Genomic DNA, 12,358 nt, shown 5'->3' on the forward strand with positions numbered 1-12,358 from the left:
GCAGGGGATTGGACTAGATGACTCTTGTCCAGTTCCAGTTCTATGGTTCTGTGGCTGACACACTGAATTGAATAGTGGCAACAGCAGTGGGGCATCCTCTTGAGCATTATATAGCTTCCAGTGCCACCCAGATAGCTATCACTCTGAAAATCAGCAAAATGCCTTTGCTCTATTGCAGTTTCCTCAGTAGTTCCTTTACAGAAATAGTGCTCCTTTCTAATGTTCTTTGTATTAAATTAGCCAGTACAGGCAGCCCCCCACTTACACGTGTCCAATATGTGTGTGACCATGTATACGTACATTGCACTGAACCCAGAAGTGACCTGGAAGTGTCATAAAGACGTCACTAAAAGGATGGAATGGGGGAAGAACTGGATGTTTGCAGGTTTTTTCAATGGGTTTCAATTATATGTGATTTCACCGACACGCAAGGTGCCTTGGAATGTAACCCCTGTAAACGGGGGTCTGCCTGTAATTCTAATATGAGCATTTTCCACCACCTTCCTGTTTGGTACTAATGTACCTAGCAAATATGGAAAACTATGGGGAAGTAATTGGATTAAATCCCAGAGCAAATTTTTGTTTTATTTTTGCTGATCGTACACAATGGAACTGCTTAGCTCCATTCTTCTCACTCTCTGCAGAAGTGATTCACAGTGATTCTCACTCTTTCTGCAGGAGCAGAGGAAAGCCCTAGGAATTTATTTGTCCTTAGTTCTTGATTTAATTAGAAACCTAATTAACAACTAATTAATGCTAATTAATAGAAACTTAATTAAAACTTGGGAAACAGGGGTTAGCACCAAGGAGAGTTCCCCATCCCATATTTTATGTACCTGATCTATGCCCCCAATGGCCACTTATGCTACACAAATTGAGACAACACAGCAAACATTTCATCATCCTTTGACCTCTATCCCAACTATATTGCTAGCCTGCCTGAACTGTGTTCAGGATGTTTGCTACAGGATTACAAAACTAACCAAAATCCTGTGTAAAAAATGTGCAGGAAGAATGAGGAATTATTCACTTGAGGCTATCCTGTGCTGAGCAGGGGTTCGGGCTAGGTGACATTCAACGTCCTTGCTGTCATTTTCTATGGATGGTTTTGACTTCCAGTTGGGTATTTTTTTGTAATGTTGTGGAACCACAAGTTCAGTATTAATGTTCCACCTTATGCTGCTTTCAGACTGCTGAAGTAGTGTTACTTTATGCTCTATTGGTTTATTCTGTTTATTAATAAATTGTTTTGGTGTTTGTCAACTGTAGCTGATAGGGAAAAGAAGAAGTGTGGGAGAAGAACCACAAGGTTTTGTGGCAAGAGGAGAGTAACTGGAAGCAGGGGTGAATTTAGCTTCTGGCAAAGTAGCCATTTGCCAGCTATAGAAGGCACACGCACAGATATTATTTTTTTGGCAAGGTTTATAATTGTGGAAGGAAGGAAGCTTGACACATTCAATTTGGGGAGATGGAAATTAATGGAAGGACGGGATGCTCTGCAATGAAATGTTCCTCACCTCCAGAAACATTTTATCATGCATTCAGATCCTGACTTGGGTCTCATATTTTGCCTGGTGTTAGCCTCAAACCTCTCTCTCTCTCTCTCTCTCTCTCTCTCTCTCTCTCTCTCTCTCTTACTTCAGAGTAAGCAGAACTAGAAAATTGGGTTCCGTTCCCCCCCAATCAAAGCTGTAAATGTCAGCATTAAAAAGAAACAATCCTATTCTGCATTCAGAAACAACAGGATTGCAATCAGAAATCTATTTTGCAGATTTCTAGAATTCCTTCTGGTATTATGAGGGTGCTCCCTTTCCCGCATTACAGCTGGGATGGCCACCTTTTAACCTGGTAAATTCACAGAAGTCAGTCTAGCCATTCAGTGGGCAAAAGTAGCTCATCATTTAAATTATGAAATACAGAATTGAAAAAACTAGGTCACTAATGGCTAGTAATATTTAAAAGGCTTACTGCTACAGCTTGCATACTTCAGCCGCCAATCGTTCTGCTTTGCACAGGAGCCAGAGCAGTTAACTGCTGTCTGCTTTCCCCCCGTTAAGTCTGCTCAATGTAAGGGGGCTCCTAGAAAGACAGGCTCAAGTTGTTATTCAGAATCAATTGGAGACATAGGTGGAATCTAGATATATAAAAAAAAGTTGTGAAAAAGCTTTTTAAAAAATGTTTTGAAAAACTATTGAATTTGCCATAGCTCACCATTACCATCTAGTGTCACATTTGTATAACACACTTTACAACACACTTAAAAAAAAATATTTACAGCTGTATAAAGGTAAAGGGACCTCTGACCGTTAAGTCCAGTTGCGGATGACTCTGGGGTTGTGGCGCTCATCTCGCTTTACTGGCCGAGGGAGCCGGCGTACAGCTTCCGGGTCATGTGGCTAGCATGACTAAGCCGCTTCTGGCGAACCAGAGCAGCGCATGGAAACGCCGTTTACCTTCCTGCCGGAGTGGTACCTATTTATCTACTTGCATTTTGACATGCTTTTGAACTGCTAGGTTGGCAGGAACAGGGACCGAGCAACGGGAGCTCACCCCGTCGTGGGGATTCGAACCACCGACCTTCTGATCAGCAAGCCCTAGGCTCAGTGGTTTAGACCACAGTGCTACCTGCATCCCTTTTGCAGCTGTATAGCTGAGTCTTATTGTCCAGCTAGATTTTGTTTCATATGCCACTCTGCTAGTGCTATTGTTAGGCAGAAAGAGGCTGTTGCTAGGTGCCATGAAACAACAGCAAGTTGTTTAATTTATTATTGGAGTATTTTTACTGCTAGGGAAGAAGTGAGACCTTTGTGGGATTTTCTGTCTCAGGTACCAGAATAACTTGACTGGCTCTAGGTACCATGCATGTTGATGGAGGTCGGGGAGTGCCACTGCTGCACTGCCTTAGGTGGAAAATATCCTGGGCCGGCCCTTTAAGTCACACTGAAAATGTTGTTGTTGGTATATGTCCATCTCATGAGACAATGGAGTGTCTCTTCCGAACGTAAAGTCAAACCACTGCATTAGCAGCAACGAAGTGACCTTTCCAGAGCGCAAGCCTGGGCAGTGTGTATGCAGGTCCTGGGCTGCTCAGACGACAAGACCCCCCCCCCCTTGGCCTCGCTGATGCCAAAGAAGAAGAGTTTGGATTTGATATCCCACTTTATCACTACCCGAAGGAGTCTAAAAGCGGCTAACATTCTCTTTTCCCTTCCTCCCCCACAACAAACACTCTGTGAGGTGAGTGGGGCTGAGAGACTTCAGAGAAGTGTGACTAGCCCAGCAGCTGCATGTGGAGGAGCAGAGTCACGAACCCGGTTCACCAGATTACGAGTCTGCCACTCTTAACCCTACACCACAGTGGCTCTCAAAGGAATGCAGAGCAATAAGTTTGGCACCAACTTGGCTGCAGGAGTTGCCAGAAGGAGACTACAAGGTGCCTCAGAGCATGTGTCTATTCATTGTGGCACCCCTGGTGGGTTTTTTTTAAAAAGCACACTATCTGTATTAAGTTTCTTACCAGTGCCAGAATGTCTGTGTTTTCAAATAATTTTTGTGTGTGAATGTGCACTTAATAACATAATTAACACACTCTGTACTTCTCTGCATTCTATTCCCTTCTTACCTAACTGTTTGCAATCCCACATTCTCTCCAATCAACTCAGGGTAGCACTTTACGCATCTGATGGACTGTAGTCCATGAAACCTTATGCCATAATAAATGTGCCACAAAACTGTTGTTTTGCTGCAAAAGACCAATACAGCATCCCCTCTGAGAAGATGAGACCTTTAGGGGACACACACACACCCTGTAACTTTAGCTCTGTTTCATTTTAATATGCATCTGAGCTACATTAGGGTGTGTTGACATTAGTGCTTATTCCTCATCCAGCTGCTAGTTTTTGAAGCAGCATGCACAATTCATACCAGTCCACAATTCATACCAGTCCACAATTCATACCAGTCCTGCAGTCTCTGGACAAATGCTGTTGCTTGATGCTTCCTTGCCCCTCTCAAATCAGCTTCAATCTGACTAGAGAACTGGATGCAGAGTTAAGTGGTAATGTGAACAGACCCTAACAGCCACCATGCATGTGCAGATGACAGCTTGATGAGCTGATGGGAGGCAGTCATGAGCAGGGCCATGCATCAGGTGAAGACATCCTTGGCCCCTCTCCAATGTGAACATTACTGTGCCAATGTGGATTCAACTGCAGCAGGCTGGGTGTGTGTGTTTGTGACCTTACTGCATTATAAGATACCAATGTGAGCATACGCTTAGACAAGATAGTGGCATTCAAACACCATAAATCACTGTGTATTTCCAGACGGGAAGAAACTTGTTTCTGTGCATTTATGTTTAGGAGGAGGAGAGGATATACAGTGAGTTGGTTGAGGGAGGAGAATAAATGCAAGACTAGGGTGCTCTGCCAATTAAGGAAAACACAGAATACTTTTGCCAACTTGCTATTTTTATTCTAGATTGGAATAAAGCCTTCCTACCTAATTCACACACATTTAATATAAACTATTGGAATAAACTACTTGTTTTGGCTTCTTATATTTGAAAATGTCTCTGAATTCAGGTGATGATCCTGATCCACACCAAAGGAGACCAGCACACTTCTTTGCACCATGATGCATTTATACAGACATGTTTTCTCAGCTGGGAATCAAGAATCAGCACCTCCAGGAGTTGGACAATAGGCACTTGGTTGGATGTATTTAAATGTTACTCATGTCCTTTCAGCATTGTGAAAGACCAGCGAATCCAGGTCATGTTCTAGATCATTAAGTAATCTGCAGTTTGCACGGTGCCAAGCGTTTGCGGAATTAAACAATGTCTGTTGCCTAACTCTTGCAAAACGAAAACAACACAGTTTTATTTTGTCTAAATTAATATACTTTGGTTCAAAGTGTGGTTTTGGTTCAAAAGTCTGGCTTTGGTTCAAAACGCTAATGTCTTGTGTGTAGCCACAGTTTCCGCAGGCATAGCAATATCCCCAGATGCTTCTTGAAGGAATAACTGAGGGAAACAATCTGGAAGTAATTATTTTAGAGCTTGCAGCAACCTTCCCTACACCCATTGTCAATTACAAACTTGACAGTATTCACTTCACTTCTCAAACTCTTCCAAACAGGAATGTGCATCTCACCAACAACCAAGTACATGCATAAGGAAATTGTTATTTTCATACTCTGGGCTGTGGACGAGGGTCTCAGTCTTCTTGGTGGTTGTAATCTCCCCTCTCTTTCCCCTGCCTCGTCTGAAATTTCTGACAGAATCTATTAGGTTTAGTTATACGTTTTTCACTTTAACAGAATTTCATGGATTGAGCTGGGATTTTGGCAGTTGCTCTTTTGGGCCTAGATATTTTTCTATTCTTCTTGCAGTTTTAACTTACCCAACAATTTTGGGATGAACAATTCAGGGTCCAAAACCTGTTTTTCCCACCCTTAGTACTAGGCCTTACAAAACCTATTAACATGTAGAGTCACTGATGCATCAAGCGTACACATCTGCTGGAAATGAGGGTGGTATTGCAGATGCATCACTATGTTTCTTTCATGATCAGGCCTATTTCGATCAAGACAAGTTCTTTTGGTGTGCCCTGGATGTCAGCTTTCTAGGCGGGTCCCAAAACTCCTGCTGCCTGAGTCATTTATGGCTTTTTTTGCGGCTACTAGGGGTGTGAGACGAAGCGGATGCGTTGTGAGTAGGCTAAGTCCACAATGTAAAGCACCAGGTTCACACACGTGAACACTGCAATGACCACCTGGCTGTCCCAGGGGCACTTGCCTCTGGAGCACTGGTAAGGGCGGTGTGGGGAGCCGTACTTACGGTCAAAGCAGAACACTGGCCAGATCACTGCGGCGCTCAAGTACATCAGGACAGCCACAAAGGTATAAACAACCACAAAGCGCTCAAAGGGGCACTTCAGCATGGCTGTCTTTCCCGTGACACTGAGGGCCACTACCACCACTGTCACCACAAAGCAAAAGCTGTAGACAGCCACGCACCACTGGGTTGCCACGTACCGGTCATATTGGCTGCCGTTCACCAGAGCTCCAAATATGATGCAAGCTACGAAAGCCTGTACAATTTTCAGGAGGCCAGAAACGGTGGCCATGTAGCTGGTCACCTGTCCCGGCTTGGCCCTCGTGAGGAATACTTCCGCGGCGTAGGCGATAAACAGAAGCCCTGCGAAAACACTGGCCGAGATGCGGAAGTCTCTTGCCTCGCACCCGTTGGAATGGCAGCCAAACTCGACGTAAAGCGGATAGATCACAGCAGCTGTGATGGACATGAGGGTGGCAAGCATGGCGAAGGCGGCGGTGAAATTCCCCCAAGAGATGCTCAGGCAGCTGTGGAGGCGCGTGAACTCGCAGGTGACGATAAAGACGGTGACTGCGAAGCAGAAGCACCAGACAGACATGCAGAAGGTGCCATAGGCCGCACTGAACCCTCCTCGGTGGGCCACAAGGCTGAACGTGGTACATCCAAAGGCTGCCTGCAGCAGCCGGGCAGCTCCAACACGAGATGCCACGGCAGCCATGTTGAGGTGTGTCCCTCTTGAGCTCTCCATCTCCAGATCAGGACCCCCCAGAATGTTTCTTTTGTGTTCGGATGTCGGCTGCTTGTCCTTGAGTTTCTACCCGATGCTGAATGACTAAGCGGGAGCTGCAGGGTGAATAAGCCCCATATCCCTCCGCCAAAAACCTTTGCTGGCTGCTATTTATGCCGCAGAGCATACATTTCTGGCAGCTTTTTGAGATAGCGTTGCCTCTGCAGTAAGAATATTGACCTGCCCTTCTGGTACGCTGCAGTTATGATCCATCAGCCCTGCTCTTCCGGGGTCTGTGTGTTGAGTAGTCTGTAGGCATCCCTGTCACTCTCACTCCACCTCAGCTGATCAGTTTCTCCCAAGTGGCTAGCAGGACGCCTATTCCGTCTCGGTTATGCAGCTGTAGCTCTCTACTATGTTGCTGCAAGGAGCCAGAATATAAATAGGAAGGTGTATTAATAGACTTATCTGGAATGGAATGAACTGCGCGGTCTGTGCAAAATAACGAGAGGGTTTTAGTTTCACCCAGTGCTGCTTTGCATGTTACTTTTTAAGCTCTGTGTCAAAAACCAAGTGAAAGTAATTTGAATTGCCTAAGATTAGAGCATGGGTAGGCAAACTAAGGCCCAGGGGCCAGATCCGGCCCAATTGCCTTCTCAATCTGGCCCGCGGACGGTCTGGGAATCATTGTGTTTTTACATGAGTAGAATGTGCCCTTTTATTTTAAATGCATCTCTGGGTTTTTTGTGGGGCATAGGAATTCGTTCATTTTCCCCCCTTCAAAATATAATCCAGCCCCCCACAAGGTCTGAGGGACAGTGAACCGGCTGAAAAAGTTTGCTGACGCCTGGACTAGAGTCCCAGAAGAAAGCATGGGGAAGCAAGGAGTCCACCTCAAATATATCATTTGTCTTGTCATGTTGAACTTTTCCTGCATGGTTGATGGTGGTTGCGGGGAGACATTCCATCTCCTTTCAGGGATTCGCTGAAACTGACTATTTGACCACAAGAGTGAACTCAAGAGAGCTAGTCACTTTTGTTGTTGCCATTTGTACTGAAGCTGGCTTACGCAAATTCTATTGCTCTATATGTAGTGATGGCCGCCAACTTGGATGGCTTTAAAAGAGGATTAGACAAATTCAAGGAGGAAATGGCCTGTAGCCATGATAGCTATATACTATATCCAGAGGTGGTATGCCTCTGACTGTTGGCAATCACTAATGGGCAGAGTGCTCTGGCACTAAGGTCCTGCTTTTAGGCTCCCCACAGGCATTCTGGTTGTCCACTGTGGCAACAGGCTCTGGAGCTAGATGGGCCCTGATCCTCTTAAGTTATTTAAAGCCCTTTAAGGACCACACATATCTGCTATTGGGTCCCTGGAGCACAGATTCACACAAAGCGGCAAAACGTCCTTGCAGGTTATTAACAGGATTTTTATTTGAAGTGCATATGCAGAACAAAGGTACAGAGCAATAAGTTTGCAATCTGCACACAGTAGTCAGGGTGCACCCCTTTATATAGATTTGCAAAATAGAATACCACCTGATCTCTTGTAAGTCACCTGATTTCTGGAAAATCGAAACTTATAATAAGTTCCTATTACCATATAAGGTCTTGGTCTTCTCTCCCTCCTTCCTGCAACCTCCCTCATCCTGGTATTACAAGAAATCCTTGTTCCTTATCTCTATCTGCCCAAGCTAGACATTCCGAGAGGCCCATTTGCAATGTAACATTTAAGCATGTCCTTCAGTAATAGAACAATTATATTGTAATATGCTCCTTCACCCACAGGCATCTGGTTGTCCACTGTGGCAACAGGCTCTGGAGCTAGATGGGCCCTGATCCTCTTAAGTTATTTAAAGCCCTTTAAAGCCCTATACGGCCTAAGACCCTCGTACCTACAGGACCACCTCTCCTGGTATGTCCCACGGAGGACCTTACGGTCTTCAAATAAAAACATATTGGAGATCCCAGGCCACAGGGAGGTTAGGCTGGCCTCGAACGCTCTGTCACAAGAGACATCTTTCCCCAGGGCCTGCAAGACATAGCTGTTCCACCAGGCCTTTGGCTGAGGCACAGTCTGACCCTCTCCTTTTGTAATCCTCATAGAACACTAGCCCAATGGTTGCCATTAATTTGATTTTAGAATGAATTGATTTTAGTATGTATTTCAATTAAATGATTATGATTTTATGTAAACTGTGTTATTTTTACTGTTGTTAGCTGCTCTGAGCCCGGCTTTGGCTGGGGAGGGCAGGATATAAATAAAACTTTATTATTATTATTATTATTATTATTATTATTATTATTGGCTTGCTCTTATCAACTGTTGACTGGCAGTGGGTTTTCCAGGGCCTGAAGCAGTGGATTACCATCTTTTCTAATCTTTGTTGTAAAAAGTTGAAATGCCAGGAATTGAAGCTGGGATTTCTGCATGCAAAGCGTGTGCTCTACCACTGAGCTATGAACCCCGAGATGTCTGCAGATTTGAGGTTGCAGAAGTTGGAAGTTAGCTTACCTCCTGCCCCTACAGGCAAGTGGCAGCTGTAGCTTCAGAGGCACCTCCATAGAAACTGGTCCCTGAAGCTCCATAGAAACTGGTCCCTGAAACTTAATGGCGCACACCAGCACTCTGCTTGGAGTAGATGTGGGCTGATGACAATGCCAGTTTACTTCTGCTCTGGGTAAGTAGGTGGAGGCCTGAAATGATACTCTGAGCTGTGAGGTCAGGAGGTAATTTTGCAGAGCAATCTGGCAGGGCACTCTCTTTTCTCCTCTCATAGTTTGGAGCAGTATTCTCAGTCAAGCATGGCTAGGGATAGTAGACTGCACAGTGACCTTACAATGCCAAAGAAAGCAGTTTGCTTGCAGGCCGGATTTCCTGGTTATTGTTTAACCCTCAGCTATCTATCCTTAGAGTGCTAACGACAGCTGCTTATATAGAAATCCATTGCTGGAGTATGGTTGGATTGTTCTGTAGTGTTATGGTCTTCCACTCCAAAACATTGAAGCAAAGACTGAAATTAATGTTCTTTCAAACTCATGTCTTTTGACATAGGGAAAATATGGTATCATATTCTTTTTTGTTTACCTTAAGAAAACAAAAATAAACTGAATATATAACAGGAACGCTGTTAGCAATGAGCAGCCCACACCAGATTTTGTCCAACATTTTAGACAGGAAATGTTCACATCAGATTAGAGAGGACCAAGATAATACAAACACTTTCTACTTCCGATTACTTTTGCTTTGTGTTACAAGCCCTTCATTTCTTTTTATATTCAACATGTCAGTGTCCCAGGTTTGCCCTAACTCTACTTGTTCTGGTTTCAGGTAACTTGTTGAATAACGAGCTAGAGAAAAAAGGAGGAAGGATTTCATTCATTCAAGTTTAGGCCAAGCTTGAACACCAAACAACCCATTAATTGCAGGAGCCCTCCAAATATTTAACTCACAAGTGTTTGTTGGAAGGCTGTCATTCATTCACCCATCTCCTTAATATTCTAATTTTCACAGTAAGCCAGACCATCAGTGCCATTCGATGAGGCCACCTGTCCCAGCTGCCAGATATTGCAAGACCATTACATAAGAGGGGAGCACCTTAGTACTATCTTTCTGTCTCGTCTGTCGCTGGTTGCATATACAGACCTCAGTGTGTAATGAGAGGTGGACATCTGCACCAGGGGGCCTTTTTAGCTTGCTATAAGAATTTTAAGGTCTCAAATATATAATATTCACAAATGCACACATATCTAAATATATAAACCATGTTTCTGAAATAGTACAGAAGAGCAATCCTTAAGCCATTTTGACTCCCAATGACCTCAAATATTCCTCTGCAGTAAGGGAGGCAAATAGGGAAAGACTTCCCATTGTCTTTTTGCTTACAAATCCTGTTTTAAGGGAGTATTTGTGTATGAATAGGGTGAGCCTATGACCTGGATTCAGGAACTAAAGTATAAACCATCACAAAAGAATGGCCAGGCTACCCATGTAATGCAATCAGCGACCATTATCAGGTATCCTGGCAGACAGGATTTCTGCTGTAAACCGCCTCCTATGATGTATGATAGAAAAATAAGTATCTGCCTTGCTTTCCACTGGGTTCTGTATTCATCCATTCTTCTCTGACCAATCATGGACTATGGGGACTCAAGAGTCTCCTGGGGAGTTGGGCAGCAAAATCCAAACCCCAATTTTTACATCAAGCTCATGTTAGCTCCTTGTGTGATTTTGAATGCTGATATTTGAACTCATAAAGAGAATAAAAAAGGGAGAAATAAGAAATGGGGGTAATCAGAGAGAAAAGAGGCAGTGTCATCAGTGACACTTTAATTGATGCTTTTAGGCCAGGACCCAAGAACTTGCAGCTGTAACTGGACTACAACTCCCATCATCCCTGACCACCAGCCCTGCTGGCTGTGGCTGATGGGAGCTGGAGTCCAATAACATCTGGGGGGGACTGCAGGTCACCCATCCCTGCCTTGGGCAATTAGCTCTCTCCCTTCTTGAGACAAGACACCCAAGTCAATTTCTGTCATCTCATCACACCCAGGAACACCCCTATTTTACTCTTTCCCACACTGCCTTGTGATGTCAGGTCCTAGAGAGAGTAACAGCATCCTTCTGTGTCAGATTTTTGTGATGGATCAAATAGCTTCTTTCCTTCCTCTGTTGTTTGATGCCAGACCTTCTTGCCACTCAAACAATCTGGAGTACCGATTCTCATCTTTTGCCCTAGGAACATGATGAGAGGTGCCTTACAGAGTCAGTCCCTTGCTTCCACTAGCTCCAGCATGGTCAATATTGCCTGGCCATGGTAGTCAAGGTGTTAGACAGGGGTAGGCAAACTAAGGCCCGTGGGCCAGATGCGGCCCAATTGGCTTCTCAATCTGGCCCAGGAATCAGCGTGTTTTTACATGAATAGAATTGTCCTTTTATTTAAAATGCATCTCTGGGTTATTTGTGGGGCATAGGAATTCGTTCCTATTTTTTCCCCAAAATATAGTCCGGCCCACCACATGGTCTGAGGGACGGTGGACCGGCCCACGGCTGAAAAAGGTTGCTGACCCCTGATGTTAGACAAGGGTCTCTCCTAGTCCTATCTGGAAATCCTTGGACCTCTTGTGCTCTATCACTGAGCTAAGATCTGGGGCAGTTCATTTCAAGGCTCATGGCCTCTCTCAGCTAACTATGCATCATTGAAGGCTGCTTTTTCCCCTGCCCTTTTTTGCTGCATCTCCTCCCACTATCTGACTGGGAGAATCCAACCCAGCATTTACTTTCACTGTGATCAGCTGGAATGGCAACAACTCCTGCATCCTTTTTCTGCCATTTGTCTGCCTAGGGCACGTATTTTATACATTACCTTTAAAACAAAAAACTTTATGGATTAAGTTCTTGCATTTGGTCTTAAATAAACAATCCTTATGATTGTAAATAGTCTAGTGCATTGCAACAGCTTGATCTTCTCCTATCTTTTAACCTACTAGGGCTTCCTAGCTAGGGAAGGAGTACAGGAGATTAAGGGCTTGCAAGACCTATGAGACTCAAAACCAAAATTGCTTACCTGTAGTAACCAATGGTGATGTGATTCTGTTTCCGACCATCTGAAGTAAATTAGAGGGAGGTGACAATAATGTACTCATTTGATAATATGAGGGTGCCTCGCAACTGGAAAAAAATATGTCTGGGCACCTTTCTATTCCTTTCATTTCCATTATTATTATTACATCCTTAAAGTCCAGAGAGAAAAGGCTCAACCAGATGTGAGTTGGTTCCTGGAAATCAAGCC

General features: G+C 44.3%; 1 protein-coding gene across 1 annotated transcript; it reads right to left on the reverse strand.

Annotated features, from left to right (window-relative positions):
* Nucleotides 1-4,450: 4,450 nt before the first annotated feature.
* Nucleotides 4,451-7,273, reverse strand: MYADML2 (myeloid associated differentiation marker like 2). Its single transcript, XM_080994031.1, has one exon. The coding sequence runs from the start codon at nt 6,582-6,584 to the stop codon at nt 5,682-5,684; it is 903 nt and encodes a 300-aa protein (XP_080850157.1). The 5' UTR covers nt 6,585-7,273; the 3' UTR covers nt 4,451-5,681.
* Between the last annotated feature and the right edge of the window lie 5,085 nt (nt 7,274-12,358).

This window comes from Podarcis pityusensis (genome assembly GCF_964106645.2).
Source record: "Podarcis pityusensis genome assembly, chromosome: 2".
Taxonomy (NCBI): domain Eukaryota; kingdom Metazoa; phylum Chordata; class Lepidosauria; order Squamata; family Lacertidae; genus Podarcis; species Podarcis pityusensis.